Raw genomic sequence first — 27,450 nt, 5'->3', positions numbered from 1 at the left:
GTGTGCACTTTCTCTAGTTATTACAAGAGCTGGACATCAAATATTTTCCTGCAGATTTCACTTTTAACAAGAGATTTTGTCATGGAAAGCTGAGCGGACGCTTCACACATCACAATGGATTTGCTGCTGGAGCGAGACAAAACCACCTCCGTTTTGGTCTCACAGGACGACTTTGAGATGGCGTTCAGACAGCTGTCGTTGGCTTTTCAGGCGAGTGATTATCCAAGAAATTGTGGACGAGCCTGGACATGCCAGAACATGTTCTGTGACGCTTCATCACGGCGCTGCTTTGCGCGCCCAACCAACAGGCAACAAAAAAAAATCACGCATGCGCATGAAGGTTCAAGGTTGGCTCATGCAAGCACACGTGATTCAAATCCATATGGGTTTTTTTTTTTAAATAAGGTCGGATACTTTTCTAATAGACCTCGTGTATATGTATGTATATATATATATATATATAAATTTGCAAAAATAAAAAAAACAAAGAAAAAACCTTTTCACATCGTCATTATGGGGTATTGTGTGTAGAATTTTGAGGGAAAAAAATGAATTTCATCTATTTTGGAATACGACTGTACTTTCACCCCTGTTGAAAAGTAATCCCATATTGTTGCAGGATATGTCCAAGAGGTGCTATATAAAGGGAGAAAAGCAGCGGGCCAAAGACAGACCCCAGTGGAACCCCATATTTCACTGGAACAAGGTTTGAGGTGACGTTATTGTACAGGACACAGTGAGAGTGACTGGTTAGGTAGTATGTCAACAATGCAGGAACGTTTCCAGCAATCCCAAAGTGATTTTCCTGCCTATTGAGTAGTACACAGTGATCCACTGTATCGAATGCAGTGCCAAGATTTCAAAGTAACAGAACCATAGTTGTGTCCAAATCCATTGCAAACAGGAGTGGTGTGCTCTAAATGCAGATTGCATTGGCTCAAAGAGATTATAGATGGTCCTCGGGCTGCTGTGAAATGACTTTGTCAAGATTCTTAAAACAAAATGACAGGCTCGATATCGGCCTATAATTTTTCAGTAGACTGAGCTCCATCTTAGATTTCTTCAGTAATGGTTTAATCACTGCGGCTTTAAAACATTCAGGAACAGATCTCGCGGTTAGTGAGAGATTAATAATTTCCTGTACCGTAGGCCCAAGTGTAGGCCACAGGTCCTTAAACAGTGTTGTTGGTGCAGGGTCAAAAAGAGAGATTGTGCATTTAGTGGAAGTTAAAATGCTTAACTTTAACTTCAAGATTAAATCAAAGGGTGCCAATAACTGTTATGTATACATTTTTACATCTGCTAAGGATGTAATAAAATCACTGGTGTTTATTCATTCGTCTGTCTGTTAGCAGGATTACGTCAAAACTACTGCACGTTTTTGACAAAATTTGCACCAGATAGATATTAGGCCTTAGAAAACTCCACTGGATTTTGGAGGTGATCTGGATCTGGATTGGCGGACATCAGAAATCTCTGATTGCTCTTGTCTGGTTTGTATTTTTAATTAGCTCTATGAAAGCACTGTTTTCTTGTGGTTCTTTAACTCTGGTCATTTTAGAAAAAGTGTTTGTTTTTTATTATTATACAAAATTGACTCATTCCCATTTATTTCTCAATATATATTTGAATTCTGTATGCAAAATACTGAGGTGCCAGTTGTTCTGTGCAGATCTGTAGGCTTATGAAGAACATTATTTTGAAGAAACTGATGATAATGTCACACCTGAAAAATGCAGATAGTTATTATTATTGAGAAAGATGGATACAAAATGTGTAATAATCTTCTACTCTGTAATCATCGCTTGTTGCAGTATAATTCAGCATTAACCGCTCATTCCTCTTACCTTTAGCTGAGGATAGATCTGTCTGATCATAGACAGGTTGAGGGCATTTAGGACCTTAGGCCTGTTCATGGTGATCACACCTGCGTTCCCCACTTTCTCCAGGAGAACCTCTGCTTCCGCCTGACTCGACATCTAGTTCAAAATACACACCAGAGGTGACATCAGCTTGAATTTTCAGAGCAGAATGTGGAAAAAACATCTTGTATCAATCCACCAGACTTTAGAACCTGCACCAAGAAGGTTACACTTTCATTAGCATTTGTTTGTTTGCCTGTCTGGCTTGTCAACAGAATTACGCCAACACAACCAGGCCAGTTATCAAGACATTTGGAAGAGGAGTGGAGCAGATCTGGACCAGTGAGCAGGACCAGATTTTTAAGCTTCCTTTGCAAGACAAAACTTAAAGAAAGAAACGAGGAGGAATCAAGCTTATTTATCACAACACACAAAGTTGTTTTCTGTTCCCACACAACTGCAGAAGCCTGGGGGGCCCCATTTTAAGACAGCAAATAGAAAATTTAACAGCATTTTAAATTCTTCTTCTTTCGGTTGCTCCCATTAAGGGGCGTCACAGCAGATCAGTCTTTTCCATTTCACCCTGTCCTCTGTGTCTTCCTCTGTCTCACCAACCACCTGCATGTCCTCCCTCAGCACATCCATAAACCTCCTCTTTGTCCTCCCTCTTCTCCTCCTGCCTGGTGGCTCCATCCTCAGCATTCTTCTCCCTATATACCCTAGGTCCCTCCTCTGCACATGTCCAAACCATCTCAATCTCACCTCTCTGACTGTCTCCAAACCGACCCACCCAAGCTGTCCCTCTGACATGTTCATTCCTAATCTTGTCCATTCTCATCACTCCCAAAGAGAACTGCAACATCTTCAGCTCTGTCTCCTGTCTTTTTGTTAGTGTTGAAATTTTGTCAAAATTTGTTTTTAGGGTTTGGTTTGCAGCACTTTATTACCGGTATTCATGTATTCACTGAGGCAAGACACTGAAGCATTCTTGTCATTTTGTAATGAAAACATTCATTCAAATTTCAGTTGAAAATTGTTCAGATGTGCACGTAAAATTAGCCAGTAGGTCTTCATTTACAAGTCAAGTCTGCTAAGTCTGGGAGCATGCGCTGATGCTATGCTTTGCCGCATCCACAATACCATGATACTGCCTTGGGTCCTAGATGGCAACCATCCAGGAAGACAGCCAGTCCATTCCCACATCTCTAAAATAACCATCTATCTGCCACAGCCAGGTGAAACATGAGCGTCCCCTTTGACTTCTCCAGCTACTAGGGTCCTCAACACTCAGGCATCTGTGTGCTGGATCATGCACAGAGAAATGGGCCACATGCCAAAATGTTACAGCCAACGATCCTTACCTTCATCTTAAGGCACAGTGACACTTGCACAAATTTGATCCCCACACAAACTCATCTTAAACTGTGCATGGTTGCGTGCCACTGCACCATTTTTTTTTTTTTTAAATGTTCCAAATTTGGGCACACATAAATTTCGTGCCACCTGTGAGAACTAGGTGTGAACATTGTGCAACCTATTCCAAAATACTGCATGTCACTGTGTGTCATTGCGCACAGGGCATTTGAATGATTATGATGAGAAGGAATGAAAATGCAACTGTCATTTGTTTTATTTATATAGCACCAAATCATAACAAAGCTGCCTCAAGGTGCGTCACACAAGTAAGGTCTAACTTCACCAACCCCTAGAGCAAGCACACAGGTGACGGTGGTAAGGATAAACTCCTTCTAATGATCTGAGAAAGAAACCTCAAGCAGACCAGACTCAAAGTGGTGACCCTCTGCTTGGGCCATGATACAGACACACTTGACAATACAGAGTAAATTTTGGGAGTCCATGCTGGTGTCCACTCCCAAATGGACAGACACCGTTTTACCAATCCATTACAATATATATATTATAAATGATTACCTTTGAGACAATATTCCCAATGCATTCTCCACCACATGACGTGCACGAGACAACTTGCAGCTGTAGATCATTTCTCTGTTATTCTGGGAGCGATGAGAGAATGATTTCATGAGCCAAGTTCTGAGAGCAAATGAAACGATTCGGCTATGAAATGATTATTTTTATATAGCGTGGTGTGATGTCAACAAGCGGGACAAAGCGGGACGTACTGGCACGACGAACTGAGTGGCAGTGCAGGGATCAAATTCGTGCAAGTGTCAAGGTGCCTTTAGTCTCTCTTGTAACCGCTCATTTGATACAAAGTCATTCTAGATGTACCCAAGAATCCTTCAAAGACACTTTTAGTACCAAAGACATCAGTCATCACCTTAGGTCACCGGTTAGCATCCAAGTCTCACAAGAATACAGAGACAGGCAGCACCAGGACCCTGAAGACTTGGATTTCTGATTGCCTACAAAGATATCAGCTTCACCAAACACTGACAGTCGCAGTCAAAAAGAAAAATACAGATATCATGATTATTATTAACATCATTTAACTTGTGTAATTCCTCTGAGAGCAGTGCTCTTTCACATTAACAGCTGGAAACTGTGCAAACAAAATCTCTCCTCGTGGCCAGGGAGCACATGGAGATAAAAACCTCACTCAAGGTGAAGTCTGCCGGTGGCACTGACAGTGTGGCAAGTGACCTTGTGAACGCTGCATCACTTTATCAGCTGTAGTGTTATTGATCTGGGGTGTCTGTGTGAACACATGAATACACATGAATCAGTGTTCATTGAAACAGAAATGATGAGGTGAAATGATTTTTGTTCTTCTCACCATGTGGCCCTGAATCCGCTGCAGTCTGCAGATGGACTTCAGTCTGAGGAAAACCAGCAGAAATATCACACACGCACATCCTGACAGACATTGATTTATTTATCTGATCCCTCAAACATAAATCACACATGACACAAACGAAACTACAACCACGTACGGCATCAAAATAACTAAGTAACCCAAACACAAACGGCATGACTTTAGAGTGTGTGAATACCTAGAAGAAGACTTTAAAACGGTCAAGGACATTATATTATTTCAGTGAAATTGTATCAGCTACCGATAACGTTGTTTGCTTCGCTCTTCCTGAAAGTGCGACTGAGCTTTACCTGATTGGTCAGTATTTTGACGTCATGGTAGGCGGTTCCCAGTTTTTTCTTTGTTAACTTTATCAACAAACGTATTCAACCTGTCTGCAAAAGACAACATTTACAATGAAATACCAATACACGTAAAATATTTTTAAAAATAAAATACACAGAAAATGTAAAAAAAAAAAAAAAAAAAAAAAAAAAAAAAAATTAAAAGAAAAAGACATTTACAGTGAAATACCAATACACATAAAATATACTAAAACACATTTACATTTACAATGATATGCCATGAAATAAAAAAATTCACAATAAAATACAGATAAAATGCTTTAAAAAATAAGACATTTATAATTAAATACACACAAAATGTAAAAAAGAAAAAAAAATCAGATTTACTATTAAACTAACTACTATTAAATTTCAAACCCCAAGACAGTTTACAAAAATACTGACATACTTTGTACAACTTCTTTTCTTTTTAATTTATGCAATAAAATGCTGAAGTTGAGATTAAATTGAGGTTTCATAATTCATAATTATGAGACAATAAAAAAAATAATCAAATTTCAAAGTGATAATGTTGCGAATTACCAAAAAAAGGAGAGAGAAAAAAAACCCCATCTTATTTATTAAAATACATAGTCAATTCGGCTTTCCAGATTATATTAATTATACTAAGTAGATATGATGTTCAAGGTGGTAATTTGAAATATTAAGTGAAAGTTTTGAGTTGTCTCATAATTAAGTTCTTGTGTGCATCAGTTGACAGGAGTTTGACGATAAAATTAATTAAATGAAATAAGGGAAATGTTTTGGAAATGGAGGAAAGTTTGTCACATTTTTGGTGTTTGACGATGAGCAAATAAAAGCTGCTACATATCTAGTAGCTAAAGCTAATATAATGGCTTGTGACATATTCATCTTTAGTCTCTTCACTGTGTTGCAAAAAATTAATTAATTAAAGTAAATTAAAAATTTAATTGCTCTTCTTGTACTTTTGGAGGGAAATACAGCTAGCTAGCCAGTTAGCCCAGATAAAATGATATACTGTTGGCCATCAGGTGTCTTAAAAACAGATATTTCTGAAAATGCTTAAAAATATGAAAAAAAATAGGCTTTTTATTTTAGCTAAAGTACTTTGACTTGTGTTGTTTTTTTTTTTTTAAATGTTTTTGTTCATTCATTTTGAAGGCTCGTTGTTTTGTAGAGAGGAATTACTTTGTATGAAAGATTGCTTTTGCAAAAATTCCAAATGGGAGTGATTAAAGTTTGTTAAAACTGCCTTTGAAACACACTGACCAAGTTTAGCACTTAAATGTTGACTTGTGAAAAATGTGACACCCAGAAGTAGTTGAGATAATTGCTGCTGCCCCCATGTGGTGAATAAAGGCTGTAACATAACAGCATGTGGAAACAGTGAGGCTCTGTGAATCCTTTCTGGATGCCCTGTACGTGCTTTCTCTGGAGGGTTACGGTTAGACCTGACCCTTGTGAAGCACCTTATGTTTTGATTTTATGCTATATAAATAAACCAAATTGAACTAAACATCAAATCTAAAAAGGCGTCACTGAACCATATTAAGGGGTGATAAAGAATAATACAATAGAACCCGCTGATAACCACTCAAATGTCTGTTAGATGCCATTTTAAATAATGAAGTGAAGCTATAAAATAGGATTAAATAGGTGAGATATCCCTGTTTTGAAAGATGTCACTCTTGTTGAGTTTATATTTTTTTTATATATTGATTTTTTTTTTTTTTTTTTTTTTTTTTTACAGAACAACAAAAAAGTGTTTTATAAAGTATACAAATCAGCATGAGCTTGTGTTTGGTTGAACAGCTTGTCCAGATCAGATTAGAGTGAGTGCACGCCGGGTCGGTCCAAGGTGTGCCCGAGCAAAGGTGCACAACAGCCTCGCCCGAGTCAATAAATGTTTGACCTCAATGAGGGCACTGATGCAAATCAATAAAGACAAACAACACCCTGTTTAATCATTCAGTTTAATAGCTTTTAATCAGAAATATGCATCCACCTGTTAAAAGATGTTTTTAAGGATTTCATGTTAACATCCAAAAATGTGAGTAGAACAGTGGTGAATTTCTTCAGCAGGAGGATGAACTTTTCCACCAGTTTTATTCATTTAGTCAGAGTCACTGCTGCAGGAGCTGCTGGAGGACTGCAGTGAGGAGAAACACCACACACACCACAATGTGGACATGATCCACAATCCAACATTGCTGTGATTGTTCCAATTTGTTATGACAATTTATCTCATGTTTAGAGAAAATGACTGAGTCTTACCCCGTGACAGTCCTTTTCTTTCTTGTGACAGTGTCCATGCTTGTGCCCATGCTTGTGCTTGTGCTTGTGCCCATGGCCATGCCCATAGCCGTGCCCACAGCCACCACCGTGTCCGTGGCCATGCTCGTGGCCGTGGCCATGCTTGTGGCCGTGGCCATGACCGTGACCGTGGCCACAGTCACCTCCATGCCCAGGTCCTTGTCCGCAACCCGGCCCAGGTCCTTGTCCGCAAACCGGCCCAGGTCCGTGGCCTCCATGTGGCCCCGGAGGGCAGGTGGGTGGTGGGGCCATGCCTGGTGGATACTGAGGGCATCCTCCAGGTGAATACTGGTTTCCTAGTGTAATACAAGGGGAGCAGCATAATAATGTGCAATTTGAGAAACTTTAGGTAACAAAAAACACAAAATAAAAGTGTTTTTTCTTGCTTTTCTTTTACCTTGATTGTGTCCGTACATTGTAAAACCTCAGGTCCCTAAAATCCAGTAAGAAGTATATTTTCAAATGATTGAAAGTGTTTATTCATTACAGTTTAAAAAGAGGGTGTTTGTGTTAAAAGGGTATTTTAGTAACATTTACAAATATCCAGTCTGAAGATCAGAATTGGAAAATTACCATCTGTAGACATGCAGCATGCACCTGAGTTTGCAGTTGTATTTGATGTGATCTTACCGTGTCCTGGAGTGTAGACGCACAGCTGCAGCCGTCCGCTGCTGCTCCTTTTATGTGACGTGAAGCCGTCCACCTCAAATCGCCACCGGGGCAAAGTCCAAGCACACAATGACAAATCATTTCATCTTGTAAAAGAAAAGGGTGTGCATGTGTGTACTCTTTAACTCCGATAAAGGCTTTACATATTTTCTTACTGTACTGAGAAAAGTTGTGGAGGATTCCAAACATGCATTTAACTAGAGGTTACAGACTTTTCAATATTTATGTGAATGATTTGAGCATATTGTTAAATATGACTGAACTTGGTGGCTCATTGGATAGTAGAAGATTGAATCTTTTTTTATGCAGATTATTTTTGTTAAGTTTATCAAGTTCTGTGTTGTGGGCTGGGGTGTTTGGCTGGCTTGGTTTTTTTTTTTCTGTTTCTCCCACCAGGTGGTATGCATTCAGGACTGAGTGGCTGAGCATTAGGACCTCACCCTGAACACCTGAGGCTTGTTTTCACGTGCAGGTCATCAGGACTCACAGCTGTGGTGTATTATGTCTTAATCAGAGATTGCTGCACTTAAACCTTGAATGCACAGTGTGTGATTGCCAGAGACTCGATCTTGTGAGATCGACGTCAGGAGAACAATCTCACCATCACGGACGCAGAGACCGCTCCAGGTTTGACGCCACAGTCTGTGAAGGAGGATTGGGTGAGGTCTCACGCTCTTCAGCACACTTCCTGAGGTAATTTGGTTTTGGTGACTTTTATGAAGTAATGACAGTGGATTTGGTGTCCCTCACACCTTGTGTTAGTGAGCTGTCACGTTATGCTAATTGTCTAATCAGCTTCTGCTGCAGTGGAGATTTGAACTGAGTTGTTCCGTGCCTGCAGGGTGAGAAGCTGATATATATTTAAGCCAGGAAGTGTTTGCTGATTGTGTGCACCTTTTGAGCTGTGTCTCTCTGGGTGGAGAGTGTTGGACTCACCTCATGTTTTCTTTCTTCACAGACTCGGTTTGTTGCGGCCACCTGGGGGGTGTCGGCGGGGTCCCTGGGTCCGAACTGCTGTGGCTCCTGGACCGTTTGCGCTGCCGAGAGCGCGCCGTGTTTTCACCTCACCAGACCGCGGACATTTTTGGTTGTTTATCACTGCACTCATTATGATTATTAAATTCTGTTGTCTTTTGAACCGTGCTCTGCTTATTTCGTGCTGGGTCCTGTCAAACGCTGGGTCGGTGCTCCGACCGCGTCCGACTCATAACATTCTGCTATACAACAATTATCGATACGTGAAGATTTTAGTCTACAACATGACATTGTATTTATTTACACTAAATCTATGTGTCTAACTCTGAAGCCAAAAGGGGTCAAAACATTGGATCCTACACTTTAGTTAAACAGTTTGTAACAAGAATGAAATACCTTCATGTATGGCTAGAATTTGATGGATTTACAAATAGTTACTGTACAAAGCAGTTAAGGAAAATTTAAGCCCAAACAAATTTATTACTCAGGAAATTTCAAGCGTTCCAATGTTGTTGAGGTCATATTGTACCTCAATGTATTCTCTTTGGTTCAAGACTTGTTACTGTTATGAATAAGGTCTGATTTGCCACAATAATTCACTGCGTAGACTGTTATCCAATCATAAAACATCCAGTGCAAGTGAAATGTTTGTTAATTTGTCACTATACCATCTTTTGGTGAAATGATGAGAAATAATGTGTATGGATTTAAAACCAGACTGTTTAAGAGTAAAAATGCAATTGTGGAAAGTGTTGATATTCCAAAGTGCCAGACCACTCCAGTGTGTGGACATTCTGACATAAGATTTTATATGTATGATGTCTATATTGTAGTTTATTGTCAATTTATTTACATACAAATGTGGGATTAGCCTTTTATTCATGTTGACCAATTAGGGTGCTGGTGACCTCTTGTGGTGCTTTTTTAAATAGCAGTATTACTGTCTACTTATGATCTTTTAATTTTTGTTGTGTGTGTGTGCGTATATAGCTATAATCACTGTGACAAGTGATTAGTGTGTTTGGTTTCAGTGCGGAAGGTTCCCGGTTCAAACTCCACCCCTGCTTTGTCCATATAATGTGGAGTTGCATCAGGAAGGGCATCCGGTGTAAAACTTGTGCCAAATCGACATGCAGATCCACCTCAGATCTGCTGTGGTGTTGCCACAGTTACTTTGAAAAAGTAATCCAATTACTGATTACTCCTTGAAAAAGTAACTTAGTTACTTTACTGATTACTCAATTGGAAAAGTAACTAAGTCAGATTACTAGTTACTTTTTTAGTTACTTTCCCCAGCTGCTGACAACAACCCTCTGCCACCTCAACATGACAATGATACCTGTTTTGCCAAAACTCACTTTATAGTCACCCTTTCTTGACTTCAATGAAAATAAATACTTGTTTTATAAAAAGTAAAATAAAGACCTCTTTCTTGACCTGATATTTAACTGTTGACAGCACTGTAACAGTAAAACTTGCAATGTCTAACCTACATTGTTTATAAATGTAACTATTAAATTCATTCTAACATTTAAATTCTCTCTAAACATTTTACTTGTCGAAATTATTAAGTAGTATTAGTAGTTGTAGTAAAAAAACAACTTCAAAACTGTACCTTTAATCTAGGGGTGTTGTGTGTGTGTGTGGGGGGGGCACATCGTTGCCCCACGCCCCCATTCCATCTGGATTCGCCCCTGCTTTGGCGTTTGAGCACAAAGAATGGATAACATTTATTTATGCAGAAAACATGACCAGATTTAGAGGTAAGAAAGTTTTATTGCGTTTTCACATCATGTGGTCCTCAGAAAGAGAGTTTAGGTGCATTTGAGTGGAAAATAGTGTTAGTTGCTGACGCGTTGTGGAGGATCAGCTGTTTTTAACGAGCAGATACGGAGCGGCTCGGAGAAAAAAAAGCATAAAAATGTCTTTGTAAAGCTCAGTGCATGTGTGCTGTTGTCACCGTGCTTTAAGAGGTGAGGACGAGTTGTAGCTGCTGCAGAAGATCACGGATGAAAAGCTCACAGCTCGCTTAAAGTGGGCAGTTCAGTCGAACCCCGACCTCCTGCCCACATCGACCCACAATGCAAAAATAATAGTAACGCACAGTGACTTGGAGAAGTAACTTTAATCTGATTACTGATTTGGAAAGATTAACGCGTTAGATTACTCGTTACTAAAAAAAGTGGTCAGATTAGAGTAACGCGTTACCAGCATCACTGGTGGTGACCCTGAGTGAAAACAAGGGAGCAGCCGAAGGGACTGAATTTACTTTTTATGTAAAACAAGTAAATTGTGTATAAGGTTAAGGGACACAACTGTAAGATGATTTTTGACTGGCAGTCCGTCTTATTTCTAGGGGGCGCTGTGAGCATTTCAGGGCTTCTGTTAAATTTCCTAATTGAACCCCAAAATTCAGTAAAAAAAAAAAAAGGCATTTATACATCGTCAGAAATGCTTGATGTTTTGGCAGGCAGATCTTTGACCTCCCAGTATTAATGTATAAAAATTTTAATTTTGAGAGTTTTATGGTTCTTAAGTTTTAGGATGTTGAACTCAAGTTGTAAGAGCTCTTTATGTTAAAGAGAGGTAGCAAGTGGACATAACTAAAGAAGGCTGCAATGTATTAGAGTGTGAGGGTCGATAAAGTTAGACTTTACTTGTCTGAAGCACCTTGAGGCAACTTTGTTGTGATTTGGCTCGATATAAATGAAAATAAATTAAAGCAAAACAAACAGGTTTGAATTTATGTGGTAGACTTATGCAACTAGCACTCTTACTGTACATGCAAACACTACAAACCACAATTTAATCTGCCTTTAAACACTGAGACAAACATGAAAAATGATGTAATATATATATATATATATATATATATATATATATATATATATGAAGCTGGTTACTCCTCGGGAAAGAGCAAAAGACTGGAGTTCTGCAATCATCACCTTTTATTTAAACAAAGGTGAGTATGATTTTTGAACTGTGTACTTATTGGAGGCATCGTGTTTCAGAAAACACAGCAGGTTGTTAAGTTTCCAGGATCCGTGGTCCTGTTCTTTGTCTGTTCTCATCCTGGAATCTTAGTCTAGTCAGAATCGCTGCTGCAGGAGCTGCTGGACGACTAACAGAAAAGAAAAAAAAACAAACAACTGACATTATTATACAGACTCTTTGTTAATTAATTACAGGTGTAGAAAACGTAACTCATGATGCATTTAATACATGTTGATTCATAAATCTGCTTATTGGTTCTGTCTTTGAGTGATGTTTGAATCTGTGGCTCTCAGCGCAAATTTATCATCCATTTTTAACAATCCATTCAACAAATATTCCTTTGACCCAGTTTCATTGAATTTTTCCATAACCAGGTTTAAACATTTGCTTTCTTTTCTTTTTACCAATTTATTTTATGGTCTTCTGATAAGACGAGCCATGAGCAGACTTTAAATATGAAATACACAGTCAGTGTCGGCAAGTAAATCTACCCCAACTTCATGATGACGTTTGATCTGGACTTCAGACACCCTGGACAGGATGTGGTCACGCAAGTGTATCGCAGGGCCACATATAGATAAACAACCACACTCGCAGCTACGGACAATTTAACGCTTCCAATCCATCTAACCTGCATATCTTTGGATGTGGGAGGAAGCCGGAGCACCCAGAGAGAACCCACACAAACATGGGGAGAACATGCAAACTCCACACAGAAAGGCCCAAGCAGGAAATGACCCCATGACCTTCTTGCTGTGAGGCAACGGTGCTAACCATTAAGCCACCGTGTCACCCTAAACATTAACTAGTGACATTGAATTATTGTACAACCGTTTGGCAGATGAGGAACTCCACATTTCAGCACACAACTTGTCTTACCCCATGACACTTCTTTCCTTTCTTGTGACAACGTCCATGCATATGGCCCCATTTGTGTCTCTTGCGACGACCATGTCCATGACCATGTCCATGTCCATGACCATGTACATGACCATGTGCATGACCATGACCATGTGCATGACCATGTCCATGCCCAGGACCATGTCCATGCCCAGGACCATGTCCATGTCCATACCCATATCCATATCCAGGCCCAGGTCCACCACTATGCCCTCCACAAGGTGGCCCAACAGGTGGGTACCCCGGAGGACCATAAGGCTGATTAGGGTATTGTGCAGGAGGGCCAGTGGCTGGTGGATACAGGGGGTATCCCCCTGGATTTACCTGGGGATAACAGCCAGGAGGATACTGGTTTCCTAGTTAAAGAAAAGGGAGGCTAAACATTTTACAGAAAAACAAATGACAAAAGAATAACAGACAATTTTAAACACGTAATAAGTAACTGTGTCATTTACCTTGGTTTTGGCCGTACATCTCTAAACATCAAAGTCACATGAAAATGCTGAAAAAAGCAGCACAGATCCTTTCTTAACATAAGCAGGTAAACTGGTTTTCATCCAAATACAAATACTGGTGCAGTCGAAGAAGCTCAACAAACTACAATACTATAAAAAATAAACTGCATTCCATTCGGTACAATCCAGTTTTTGTTACTTTCCAAAATGGGACAGTGTAGTTAAGAACGTGTTGCATTTGGAAACAAACTCAGAATCTAGTTTGTTTATAGAAAATAGGTCTATCACAAATATACACTTGACATAATGAATCACAAACATATGAGTCACATGACATAAAGAAAAAGCTTCACACAGTGTAAGAAACACCACAAAACAAGTCAAAATACTATCAAGTAAAACATGTGAAGGCAACAGGACACAAGATCTATTCTCTTAGCATGAACAGTCACATATTTCATAATACACAGTTTCAAGTGAACTTACTGAGTGCTGGAACTCCACAGACACAGCAGTCAGCTGTTCCTGTTTTTATAAGAAGCCACACCCACACACAACACAGTCATCAGGGGGCGGGCCTGTTTCATGAATCTGCCACACCATGACACACTGTTCTATTCTATTCTATTAGGCACCTAAATACAAGGTCTATTAGAAAAGAAACCGACCTTTTTATTTTTTTCAAAAACTAGATGTATTTGAATCACGTGTGATTGTGTCAGACAAGCTTGAACCCTCGTGTGCATGCGTGAGTTTTTTCACGCCTGTCGGTTGTGTCATTCGCCTGTGGGCAGGCTTTGAGTGAGCACTGGTCCACCCCCCTCATTGGAATTCCTTTGTCTGAGAACGTCCTGAGAGACTGGCGCTTTGCTTGATCAAAATTTTTTCTGAAACTGTAAGGCACATCCAAGTGGACACCATTCGAGAAATTCAGACGGTTTTCGGTGAAAATTTTAACGGCTGATGAGAGATTATGGAATGTTATTGTCGCTTTAAGGACTGCCCACGGAGCCGGACGGTGCGCCGCGCCCCAAGCCGCTGTTGTCAGCCTGTTTCGAGCTGAAAACTTCCAAATTTAAGCCTCTGTTGACCCAGGACGTCATGAGAGAACAGAGAAGTTTCAGAAGAGGTCGGGATCAGCATTTTATCCAGACATTCCACTGTTAAAGGAGATTTTGTAATGAAAGACGTGCGGACGGATTCTTGCGTCGGCACCCAGCCGCTCATGGCGCGGCGCCACAGAAAAACACAGAAAAACAAAACAAAAACAAAACAGAAAGCATTTCACATTGTCATTATGGGGTATTGTGTGTAGAATTTTGAGGAAAAAAAATGAATTTCATCCATTTTGGAATAAGACTAACATTAAAAAAATGTGGAGGAAGTGCAGTGCTGTGAATACTTTCTGGGCGCACCTTACTTTCACCTGTGGTGAAACGTTATCCCATAATGTTGCAGTATATGCCCAAGAGGTGCTACACAAAAGGAGAAAAGCAGATCTGCTTTTCTCCTTTTGTGTAGCACCTCTTGGGGGACTAAGACAGAGGGACTAAGACAGACCCCAGTGGAACTCCATATTTCATGGGAACAAGGTTTGAGGTGACGTTATTGTACAGGACACAGTGAGAGTGACTGGTTAGGTAGGATGTCAACAATGCAGGAACGTTTCCAGCAATCCCAAAGTGATTCTCCAGCCTATTGAGTAGTACACAGTGATCCACTGTATCGAATGCAGTGCCAAGATTTAAAAGTAACAGAACCATAGTTGTGTCCAAATCCACTGCAAACAGGAGTGGTGTGCTCTAAATGCAGATTGCATTGGCTCAAAGAGATTATAGATGGTCCTCGGGCTGCTGTGAAATGACTTTGTCAAGATTCTTAAAACAAAATGACAGGCTCGATATCGGCCTATAATTTTTCAGTAGACTGAGCTCCATCTTAGATTTCTTCAGTAATGGTTTAATCACTGCGGCTTTAAAACATTCAGGAACAGATCTCGAGGTTAGTGAGAGATTAATAATTTCCTGTACCGTAGGCCCAAGTGTAGGCCACAGGTCCTTAGTGTTGTTGGTGCAGGGTCAAAAAGAGAGATTGTGCATTTAGTGGAAGTTAAAATGCTTAACTTTAACTTCAAGATTAAATCAAAGGGTGCCAATAACTGTTATGTATACATTTTTACATCCGCTAAGTGGTATTTATTCATTCATTTGTCTGTCTGTTAGCAGGATTACGTCAAAACTACTGCACGGTTTTTGACAAAATTTGCACCAGATAGATATTAGGCCTTAGAAAACGCCACTGGATTTTGGAGGTGATCTGGATCTGGATTGGCGGACATCAGAAATCTCCGATTGCTCTTGTCTGGTTTGTATTTTTAATCAGCTCTATGAAAGCATTGGTTTCTTCTTGTGGTTCTTTTTTTGTTGTTGTTTTTTATTACTATACAAAATTGACTCATTCCCATTTATTTCTCAATATATATTTGAATTCTGTATGCAAAATACTGAGGTGCCAGTTGTTCTGTGCAGATCTGTAGGCTTATGAAGAACATTATTTTGATGAAACTGATGATAATGTCACACCTGAAAAATGCAGATAGTTATTATTATTATTGAGAAAGATGGATACAAAATGTGTAATAATCTTCTACTCTGTAATCATCGCTTGTTGCAGTATAATTCTGCATTAACCGCTCATTCCTCTTACCTTTAGCTGAGGATAGATCTGTCTGATCATAGACAGGTTGAGGGCATTTAGGACCTTGGGCCTGTTCATGGTGATCACACCTGCGTTCCCCACTTTCTCCAGGAGAACCTCACATATATATATATATATATATATATATATATATATATATATATATATATATATATATATATATATATATATATATATATATATATAATATTTATCACAACACACAGAAAGTTTTTTTTCTGTTCCCGCACAACTGCAGACCTGCACACCTGCATGTCCTCCCTCAGCATATCCATAACCCTCCTCTTTGTCCTCCCTCTTCTCCTCCTGCCTGTAACAGACTTTCAACTTTTAGCAAACCTAAAAAAAAGCAGCTTTTTAAACATAAATTATTAATATTCAGGCACAAGAACAGACTTTAAACAGGGGAGCTGGGTTCAGCTCATAATTTGAATAAGCATGTATAGAAAATGAATGAGTGAATAGTTTGATGAAAGGTACTTAGAGAACAGTGATGTCATGCCCACATTTCAAAGTATCAGGCATGTAGCAAAATTTGGGCTTTTAAACAGTCATTTTCACAAACATTAAAATATTTTAACTCATTTTCATAAGATTTGCCATTTCCCAGTATGTCTGCACAGGGATGGAAATCAGATTTTGACCTCTGACCTGATCTTAACTCAAATCAAATGACTTCCTCCAATTCATGGCTCCAATGTACCTGCCAGGTTTGATCAAAATCTGTTTAGACATTCACAACAAGCTACCAAAAACACAAATATAGCTGAATAACAATAATAATAATAATAAACCAAATCAAGCAATGCAAACAAAATGACAGCCTGATTTTGTGCATCTGTTGCGTAATTTAGAAAGTATAGTAAAAGTAGTTGATCAAAGTGTGAGAGGTGATCTTACTGCGTGCCGGAGTGCAGGTCCACAGATGCAGCTTTCACTTGCTGCTCCTTTTATTGTCACGCCACACCTCATCCTGCAGCCGTCTACCTCTCATCACGCCAGCAGAGTACAAAGGTACAACAAATCTGTATTATCAGTATTTGTTTTGTAGCTTTGATAACAAACATCATGTGAAAGAAGTCGTTTGGCAAGGCATTGATTTTGATTCTGTGTATTAATGAATGAATTAATACAAACCAGTGGCACTCGCTGCATGTCGGTGCGCTCATCAAGCGCCCTGATCGATCAGTCTGATCAAAGCTGAAAAGACCTGTGACTCTTGAAAATAAAAGCGCACTCGCTGCATTTCGGTGCGATCATCAGATGACCTGATCGATCAGTCTGATCAAATCAGCGGACCTGATTGGAGCAACCGGAGGTTTAAAAGTTTAACGAGTCACAGCGTTTCGTTCAGGGCAGCCAGACTCAGCAGCATCTGGACACAAAGAAAGTGTCCCACCAAGACAAAAAAAGAAAAAAAAAAATAATAATAATAAAAAATAATGAGGCATAAAATAACACTGAAATGGTTTAATAGCGGCATGGTACACGCGTCTGTGTGCACACATTAAAACACAAACACACGCAGCTGCAGGTATGAAACGAACACTGAGAAAGGCTGAGTATGTGTGTATTTAAATGAAACACAACACTGCAATGAGCAGATCTACAAATACACCAATGTGAAAGGGGCTTAAGGACTGAAATGTTCTCTTCATTTGACTAATATATTGGGGGGGGCTGGTGCAGAACAGTGTGTTCATCCATGACTTGATGCGAGTTAGAGCTGCCTCTGAATAACAGAGATGGACTCCATGTCATCATCATATCTAAACTCGGGGACTGTTAGTGAGGCAAAGCTCTAGCTACCAGTGATCACATTAGCATCCTGTCCGTTCTTACTCTTCAATTTCACACAGGTAAGGTCTAACCTTACCAACCCCCAGAGCAACAGTGGTAAGGAAAAACTCCCTCTGAGGAAGAAACCTCAAGCAGACCAGATTCAAAGGGGTGACCCTCTGCTTGGGCCATGCTACAAACATAAATTACAGGAATAATTCACAGAACAATTCACGGACAAATATACAAGAATTGCTGTTGGTGCACAGGACAGGAGGATCGCTAACACAAACACAACTCCCATCTCTGGATGGAGCTGCACCTTAAACAGAGAAAAAACAGAATCAGGCATCAGAAAGACAAAAAATACTGTATAATTTGCCAGCATTAATCAACAAGAAAAACAGAAGAAACACTAAGGTGATCGCCGGCCGCTAGCCCTAAGCTTCACTAAAACATCCAGAATTTAGGTGAAGTTGAGGCCGCGGCTCACTTCAATTACTAATAACATGAATGAAAAGAGTAAAAAGCGTAAAACAAAACTGCACCAGTATGCTAGCCATATGAAAGGGAAAATAAGTGCATCTTAAGTCTGGACTTGAAAGTCTCCACAGAATCTGATTGTTTTATTGACGCAGGGAGATCATTCCACAGAACAGGGGCATGATAAGAGAAAGCTCTGTGACTCGCAGACTTCTTATTCACCTTAGGGACACAAAGTAGTCCTGCACCCTGAGAACGTAAAGCCCGGGCCGGTACATATGGTTTAATTAGGTCAGCTAGGTAGGGAGGTGCCAGTCCATGAATAATTTTATAGGTCAGTAGAAGAACCTTAAAATCTGATCTCACTGGGACAGGAACCCAGGAACACTGGGACACTGGCCAGTGAAGAAACCCCCAAAATGGGTGTAATGTGGTCAAACTTTCTGCTTCGTGTCAAAAGTCTGGCTGCAGCATTCTGAACCAATTGGAGACCCCTAATGCTAGACTGCGGTAAACCAGAAAATAGAACATTGCAGTAGTCCAATCTAGAAGAGATGAACGCATGGATCAGGGTCTCAGCATCAGCCATAGACAGCATGGGACGAATCTTCGCTATATTTTGCAGGTGGAAGAAAGCAGTCTTAGTAATATTTCTAATATGGAGACTAAAGGACAACGAAGGATCAAAAATTACCCCAAGGTTCCTCACTTTGTCAGTGTGATGTATGACACACGAGCCTAGGCTGAGTGTTAACTGGTTAAATTGATGCCGATGTCTCACTGGACCAAGAACCATCATTTCAGTCTTTTCAGAGTTTAAAAGTAGGAAGTTTCTAGACATCCAACTTCTCACTGATGCAAGGCAATCTTCTAAGGATTTTATGTGAACGAGATTACCAGCAGTTATCGGCATATATAACTGAGTATCATCTGCATAGCAGTGAAAGGTAATCCCAAAATGCCGCAATATGTGCCCAAGGGGTGGTATATAAAGGGAGAAAAGCAGGGGGCCTAAGACAGACCCCTGAGGAACCCCAAATTTCATGTCACTAAGGTTAGAGGTAGTGTTACTGTACAAAACACAGTGAGAACGACTGGTCAAGTATGACGTCAGCCATGCAAGGGCACGCCCAGTAATCCCAAAATGATTTTCCAGCCTATCAAGTAGAATATGATGATCCACTGTATCAAATGCAGCACTGAGATCTAACAGCAACAGAACCGCAGTGGTGTCCGAATCCATTGTAAGCAGAAGATCATTCACCACTTTAGTGAGAGCCGTTTCTGTGGAATAAATATTTTCTAAAAGCAGACTGCAGTGGCTCAAAGAGATTATTCTCAGTAAGATAGTCTACAAGCTGCCGTGACACCACTTTTTCCAGAATTTTAGAGCAAAATGATAGATTTGATATCGGCGATAGTTTTTCAATACATTAGGGTCAAGATTAGGTTTCTTAAGTAATGGTTTAATCACTGCATATTTGAAACGTTTAGGAACAGATTGTTGTGTGGGCCTCTGAAGAGGAGGTACTGCTGGCCCACCACCACCAGATGGCGCCCTGCTTGGAGTGCGGGCTCCAAGCACGAGAGGGTGTCAGAGCCGCTGGGAGTGACAGCTGTCACTTATCAGCACTAGCTGTCACTCATCAACATCACTATAAAGGCCGGACTGCAACTCCACCTCCTCGCCGAGAAATCAGCTACCAATCGAGGTAACCTTCTCTGCGATTTATATTGAGACTAAAAACATTGTTCTGTGTGCAGCCGTGTTCCTGCAGGGTCTGTCGGAGGCTGGATTGGCGGACAGTGAGAGGGCGACGTTCTTCGCCTCTCACTCCATCCAGGGAAGAGACTAACAGGAGCTGCACGGGTGAAATTGTTTCTAGAGGTGGAGGTTCTCCCTCCCGGAGGAATTAATCAAGGGACGATTACTGGGTGTGTCTTCACACACCCACCATTAACTGTTTCTGTTTCTGCCAGCAGTACCTGGTCTGACAGCTGGACACGGTGGCCACCTGGGACTCGGGACTTGGCGGCTCCGGTGTTCTTCAGATCCGCTGGCGGTGGAGGCCGTGTGGGATCCGGCTCTTCTTTGGACAGACGTCTTCTATCCTCGAGCCTGCCCACACGTCACTTTGTATACGATTGACTGTACTCCTCTATTGTTTTTGTCTGTATTCCGTTGTGCAATTCACAACATTAAATTGTTACTTTTTGGCTCATCCATTGTCTGTGCATTACCGCCCCCTGTTGTGGGTCCGTGTCACTACACCTTCCCAACACAGATCCAGAAGTTAAAGAAAGATTAATCATTTCCAGCACAATCGGCCCAAGAGTGGGCCACAGGTCCTTAAACAGTTTTGTTGGTATAGGATCAAATAAACAGGTTGTGCTTTTTGTTGACGTTATGAGTTTCTTCAGCATGTCTAGAGAGATACCATCAAATTCTGTAAATCTAGGTAATACCTCAGTAGTGGTGCCCACCTCAATAGCAGGGTGTAGTGGCTGGGTTAAGGCATGCTGGGATATGTTCAACCTAATGTTATCTATTTTCTTCTCAAAGTAATCCAGGAAATCTTGTGCTGTAAAAGGAAAGCGAACTACAGGTGGCTGTCCATGAATAAATGTTGCCACCGTGTTGAACAAGAACTTTGAGTTATGCTTGTTTTTGTTGATCAAATCAGAGTAATAGGTCCGATTTGTAGCCAATAATGCATGCTTATAGTCTAAGATAGCATCACGCCATGCAAGTTGGAATACTTCTAATTTTGAACGACGCCATTTCCATTCTAGACCTCTTGCTTTATGCTTGAGGTCATGCAGGTAATCATTGAACCAAGGTGACTGCGATTTGGGGGAGCGCGGTTTCAACACAGGTGGTGCAATCATGTCGAGTGTCTTTTTGAGCACTGAGTTTAAACTATCCACAAGTCTGTCTACTGACTGGGTATTTGTCAAAAGTGAGGCTAAGACATCAGGCAATCTAGCTTCTAGTTCAGTCTTAGTTGAGGAGTTGATGCATCGCCGTAATGATATATAAGGTTGTTGTTCCACTAAACACGGCAGTGATGTTATGTGTCGACGCGGGTTGAGGAGCGGACCTGCGTCCGACGGAACCCAGCAGTAAAATAACCAGAAAGCGGTTCCAATAACAAAACAATTTATTACTTCACCCTCTGGTGCAAAACAAGGTGTATAAACAAAAGATGCGTCAGTCTGGTGGAGTGAAGGCTGGCACGCTCTCCAGCGCCTAAAAGGATCGAAGCCCGGCGCTTCTGGACTCACTCTACCGCCAAACACCCCCCAGGTGGACACGACAAACCGACTCTCTGTGAAGGATAGAAGAGGTGAGGTAAGTCATCAGTTACAAGCAATATCCTTCAAAAGGCACACATACTATCAACAAGTAATTAAACAATTAATCACCTCTGATGTGTGCTGACAGCATGTGTCCCTCACCCTTCCTGCTTCACAGGCACGATGTGTCAAACCCAGGCGCGGTCCTCAGCGTCTCACAAACGAACATCACAAGGTCGAGTTCCCGGCAATTCTGCTTGAATCACACATGGCTTAAATGCAGAACGCCATCTAATTATCTGCTTCAGCTGAAAGTCTTTAAGGTTGCATGTGAGCACCATCCACAGGTGCTGCACATAATGTTGATGAGGGTGAAGGATTCTTCAGCCAGCACCTTCTCCACAGACAAATCAGTTTTCATACCACCTGGAGAGCAAAGAAAAGAAAAGAACACCAAAATGTCCAGCCACACCCCCCCAACACACAACAGTACCCCCACTTTAACGGGAAGCCTCCCGGCGACCGAACAGACCAGGCCCGAGAACAGCACCTCCCTCCGGGGTCCTCGTCAGGAAGCAGACAGCACAATGCTCCCAAGGTCCACCACAGACAGCAGGACAGGGCACCGCAGCTGGAAGGCCGGCTGGCATCAACAAAAACCCCAAAACAGTCCCCAGTACAATCCAACACACAAGAAAAAACATAAAACCCACCCAAAACCTCCCCAGGGGACCGTCCCATCCAACCCCGGGAAGAAAAGAAAAACTCCCAAACGCAAAAACCCAACACAGCCCCACAAACACAATACAAACATAAATGCATAAAAGAAAAATAACAAACAACCCCCCCAGAACGACCTGCAGAGCCCAACCCCCCCCCCCCCCCCCCCCCAGAAGGCCTTTACCGCCGGTTCCAGGAGGAATAGCCAGAACCGGAATCCCACAAAGGTCCCCAGGTATACATGGAGCAAACGGCGCCCCCCAGAGGACCATACCATCAAACCCCAGGAGGCACCCTCCCCACAACCCCGGAACCCCAGACCCGGCCACACCTGGCTAGTCGGCCCCACAAGCCAATTCCCCCACAGAGGACCGTCCCATCAACCCTGGAGGTGGAACCCGGAAGGAAACAAAACAAAATCAAAGTCCAACCCCCGGAGGACTACCTTAAACAACCCCGGGGGCAAATAAAACAACCGTTAAACCCTGTTACCTTCCCCGGCACCCCGAAAGACCCCAGGTCCCTCCCAGAGCCCCTCGGCGGGTCAATTTTGGCGAACGGCTCAAAACATTAAGCCGGAGAAGGGAACAGGAAAAACTAACCCAGCCCCAACCCCAAGGCGCAGCGGAAAACCGGAAATACGTCCGGTGCCCCAACTCGACCATACCCCAGCCTCTCGGGAGGGGTGGAACTACCGAAATGGCGAACGGCAACAGATCGGCCCACCCCTCCGACTGAGGTATGTTCCCGCTGCACCACACCCCGGCAACACCAATGACGAACGGTACAAAGGCTCACCGAGGCTGGAGTGGAACCGGGCCCTAACCAAACCAAGAAAAATGCCCCTAACACCCCCCCTAGGTGCAGAGGTCTTCTGAGAACGCTCAGCGTGACCAACCTGCACCACCCCACAACCCACAAGACGAACGGTCTTGGGGCAAGTGAGGTTGGGGTTAGGGATGTAGGGAAATAAAAAACAACAAAACAAAACGACCCCAAACCCCAAACAAAAATACCTAAATACACATAAAAAATAACGATCAAGTGAGCCCAGACGGGCTTCTAACCGCCTAACGTTCACTCCACCAGACACGCCTCTGACTCCCCAAACAAATTATAACCCCTATTCAAAGAAAACAAAACATTAACCCCTACAAGTTTTTTTTTTGTGTGTGTGTGTGTGTGTTATTTCACCTGTCCCAGAACACCTGGAGATACGTCACCATTATTTTTCTTGACGCTTATATGTCGGGGCAATACAGTGGTCTCTGCTCGTCCGAGCTGCATGGGCTCGTCTGCAAGAGGAGCCAGAGGTCCCGTCGGAGGAACCTCAGTGGGGCGAAGAAGAGGCGGCCCAGATCTGTGTCGGGGAAAGCCCCGAGACGAAAAAACTCGCTCTGATGGCCGCCCTCTCTCGCGTCCACGCTCCTTCATCCGATCATCTAGACGAATCACCAACGATATTAGCTCATCTAAATCGTTTGGCTCGTCACGGACTGCCAGCTCGTCTTTTAATGACTCATTTAACCCATCTACAAACACTCCTCGTAAAGCTGCGGCGTTCCAACCTGACTGAGCAGAAAAAATCCGGAAGTCCACAGAATACTCCGCCGCACTCCGCCTCCCCTGCCTGAGATTCAGCAACCGTTGGGCAACGGTATTCGTTTTCACCGGATGGTCAAAAACCAGTCGGAACTCCCGGGAGAAATCCTTACAGGATCCTAACAATGGCGAGTTGTTACTCCACAACGCTGTGACCCAAACTAAGGCGTCACCTCGGAGCAAATTTGTCACATATGAAACACGGCTCCCATCAGAAGAGAAGGAAGCCGGTCGCTGAGCAAAAACCAGAGAACATTGTATCAAAAACTAAGCACAGGCTTCAACGTCTCCCGCATAAGGCTCCGGATGACAAATAATCGGTTCGGACGCCGAATCTCTGGGTGACGGAGTTATCTGCACCGGTATTGATGGTGCCGCAGCTGGAGCAGCAGGAAGCGGAACGGCTTGCGCTGCAAGCTTCGTAACACGGGCGTCTGTTTGTTTAATTTGGTTTGCGAGATGCTGTAATTGCTCCCATATTTTCTCCAAGTGTTCTTGAACTTTTTCGGCGAAACGAACCGCCTCTGCCGCTGGGTCCATTATGGAATGGCCGGGAACTACTGTTATGTGTCGACGCGGGTTGAGGAGCGGACCTGTGTCTGACGGAACCCAGCGCTAAAATAACCAGAAAGCGGTTCCAATAACAAAACAATTTATTACTTCACCCTGTGGTGCAAAACAAGGTGTATAAACAAAAGATGCGTCAGTCTGGTGGAGTGAAGGCTGGCACGCTCTCCAGCGCCTAAAAGGATTGAAGCCCGGCGCTTCTGGACTCACTCTACCGCCAAACACCCCCCAGGTGGACACGACAAACCGACTCTCTGCGAAGGATAGAAGAGGTGAGGTAAGTCAGCAGTTACAAGCAATATCCTTCAAAAGGCACACACTATCAGCAACACATTCAGGTCTGTATTTAAGCTTTATGTAAATGAGCAGCTTCTCACAACAGGTGGAGGATCAGTTGTCCGCACGCCACAGCAGTGAGAAGCGAGCTGCACAATTCTCATCACAATTCAAATATACTGCGTAACAAAATACCAAGTTACTATCAACAAGTAGTTAAACAATTAATCACCTCTGATGTGTGCTGACAGCATGTGTCCCTCACCCTTCCTGCTTCACAGGCACGATGTGTCAAACCCAGGCGCGGTCCTCAGCGTCTCACAAACGAACATCACAAGGTCGAGTTCCCGGCAATTCTGCTTGAATCACACATGGCTTAAATGCAGAACGCCATCTAATTATCTGCTTCAGCTGAAAGTCTTTAAGGTTGCATGTGAGCACCATCCACAGGTGCTGCACATAATGTTGATGAGGGTGAAGGATTCTTCAGCCAGCACCTTCTCCACAGACAAATCAGTTTTCATACCACCTGGAGAGCAAAGAAAAGAAAAGAACACCAAAATGTCCAGCCACACCCCCCCAACACACAACAGTACCCCCACTTTAACGGGAAGCCTCCCGGCGACCGAACAGACCAGGCCCGAGAACAGCACCTCCCTCCGGGGTCCTCGTCAGGAAGCAGACAGCACAATGCTCCCAAGGTCCACCACAGACAGCAGGACAGGGCACCGCAGCTGGAAGGCCGGCTGGCATCAACAAAAACCCCAAAACAGTCCCCAGTACAATCCAACACACAAGAAAAAACATAAAACCCACCCAAAACCTCCCCAGGGGACCGTCCCATCCAACCCCGGGAAGAAAAGAAAAACTCCCAAACGCAAAAACCCAACACAGCCCCACAAACACAATACAACATAAATGCATAAAAGAAAAATAACAAACAACCCCCCCAGAACGACCTGCAGAGCCCAACCCCCCCCCCCCCCCCCCCCCCCAGAAGGCCTTTACCGCCGGTTCCAGGAGGAATAGCCAGAACCGGAATCCCACAAAGGTCCCCAGGTATACATGGAGCAAACGGCGCCCCCCAGAGGACCATACCATCAAACCCCAGGAGGCACCCTCCCCACAACCCCGGAACCCCAGACCCGGCCACACCTGGCTAGTCGGCCCCACAAGCCAATTCCCCCACAGAGGACCGTCCCATCAACCCTGGAGGTGGAACCCGGAAGGAAACAAAACAAAATCAAAGTCCAACCCCCGGAGGACTACCTTAAACAACCCCGGGGGCAAATAAAACAACCGTTAAACCCTGTTACCTTCCCCGGCACCCCGAAAGACCCCAGGTCCCTCCCAGAGCCCCTCGGCGGGTCAATTTTGGCGAACGGCTCAAAACATTAAGCCGGAGAAGGGAACAGGAAAAACTAACCCAGCCCCAACCCCAAGGCGCAGCGGAAAACCGGAAATACGTCCGGTGCCCCAACTCGACCATACCCCAGCCTCTCGGGAGGGGTGGAACTACCGAAATGGCGAACGGCAACAGATCGGCCCACCCCTCCGACTGAGGTATGTTCCCGCTGCACCACACCCCGGCAACACCAATGACGAACGGTACAAAGGCTCACCGAGGCTGGAGTGGAACCGGGCCCTAACCAAACCAAGAAAAATGCCCCTAACAACCCCCCCTAGGTGCAGAGGTCTTCTGAGAACGCTCAGCGTGACCAACCTGCACCACCCCACAACCCACAAGACGAACGGTCTTGGGGCAAGTGAGGTTGGGGTTAGGGATGTAGGGAAATAAAAAACAACAAAACAAAACGACCCCAAACCCCAAACAAAAATACCTAAATACACATAAAAATAACGATCAAGTGAGCCCAGACGGGCTTCTAACCGCCTAACGTTCACTCCACCAGACACGCCTCTGACTCCCCAAACAAATTATAACCCCTATTCAAAGAAAACAAAACATTAACCCCTACAAGTTTTTTTTTGTGTGTGTGTGTGTGTGTTATTTCACCTGTCCCAGAACACCTGGAGATACGTCACCATTATTTTTCTTGACGCTTATATGTCGGGGCAATACAGTGGTCTCTGCTCGTCCGAGCTGCATGGGCTCGTCTGCAAGAGGAGCCAGAGGTCCCGTCGGAGGAACCTCAGTGGGGCGAAGAAGAGGCGGCCCAGATCTGTGTCGGGGAAAGCCCCGAGACGAAAAAACTCGCTCTGATGGCCGCCCTCTCTCGCGTCCACGCTCCTTCATCCGATCATCTAGACGAATCACCAACGATATTAGCTCATCTAAATCGTTTGGCTCGTCACGGACTGCCAGCTCGTCTTTTAATGACTCATTTAACCCATCTACAAACACTCCTCGTAAAGCTGCGGCGTTCCAACCTGACTGAGCAGAAAAAATCCGGAAGTCCACAGAATACTCCGCCGCACTCCGCCTCCCCTGCCTGAGATTCAGCAACCGTTGGGCAACGGTATTCGTTTTCACCGGATGGTCAAAAACCAGTCGGAACTCCCGGGAGAAATCCTTACAGGATCCTAACAATGGCGAGTTGTTACTCCACAACGCTGTGACCCAAACTAAGGCGTCACCTCGGAGCAAATTTGTCACATATGAAACACGGCTCCCATCAGAAGAGAAGGAAGCCGGTCGCTGAGCAAAAACCAGAGAACATTGTATCAAAAACTAAGCACAGGCTTCAACGTCTCCCGCATAAGGCTCCGGATGACAAATA

General features: G+C 43.1%; 2 protein-coding genes across 4 annotated transcripts in view; both read right to left on the bottom strand.

Moving 5' to 3' along the window:
* Positions 1-10,528, bottom strand: part of hibch (3-hydroxyisobutyryl-CoA hydrolase) — a 48,215-nt gene extending 37,687 nt beyond the window's left edge. For 2 of the 3 annotated variants that reach the window (XM_034186878.1, XM_034186879.1), the window contains exons 1-3: positions 4,835-4,954; positions 4,618-4,660; positions 1,848-1,979 (exon numbers count right to left, since the gene is read on the bottom strand). In XM_034186878.1, the coding sequence (XP_034042769.1) occupies positions 1,848-1,979; positions 4,618-4,660; positions 4,835-4,866 (207 nt within the window). In that variant the 5' untranslated portion in view covers positions 4,867-4,954. Of the gene's footprint in view, positions 1-1,847; positions 2,047-4,617; positions 4,661-4,834; positions 4,955-10,517 lie in introns of those variants that run through there. The other variant, XM_034186880.1, reaches the window with a different exon arrangement.
* On the bottom strand, positions 6,929-8,391 carry LOC117525056. The gene is made up of 4 exons (XM_034186898.1): positions 7,905-8,391; positions 7,672-7,707; positions 7,236-7,570; positions 6,929-7,110 (listed from the first exon to the last, which is right to left on the bottom strand). Exons 1-4 carry the CDS (start codon positions 8,130-8,132, stop codon positions 7,071-7,073), a joined length of 639 nt encoding a protein of 212 aa, XP_034042789.1. The 5' UTR covers positions 8,133-8,391; the 3' UTR covers positions 6,929-7,070.
* Positions 10,529-27,450: the final 16,922 nt, after the last annotated feature.

The sequence above is a fragment of the Thalassophryne amazonica genome, chromosome 14, assembly GCF_902500255.1.
Source record: "Thalassophryne amazonica chromosome 14, fThaAma1.1, whole genome shotgun sequence".
Classification (NCBI taxonomy): Eukaryota; Metazoa; Chordata; class Actinopteri; order Batrachoidiformes; family Batrachoididae; genus Thalassophryne; species Thalassophryne amazonica.
The sequence above is the reverse complement of the archived record's forward strand: the minus strand, read 5'-3'. Positions and strand labels throughout refer to the sequence as shown.

Coding starts and splice junctions, on each gene's coding strand:
- LOC117525056 (XM_034186898.1), bottom strand. CDS start 8,132: ATGTTTGGAATCCTCCACAACTTTTCTCAGTACAGTAAGAAAATATGT. Junction 7,708..7,904: donor CGTCTACACTCCAGGACACG/GTAAGATCACAT, acceptor ACTGGATTTTAG/GGACCTGAGGTTTTACAATG. Junction 7,111..7,235: donor AAGAAAAGGACTGTCACGGG/GTAAGACTCAGT, acceptor TCCTCACTGCAG/TCCTCCAGCAGCTCCTGCAG.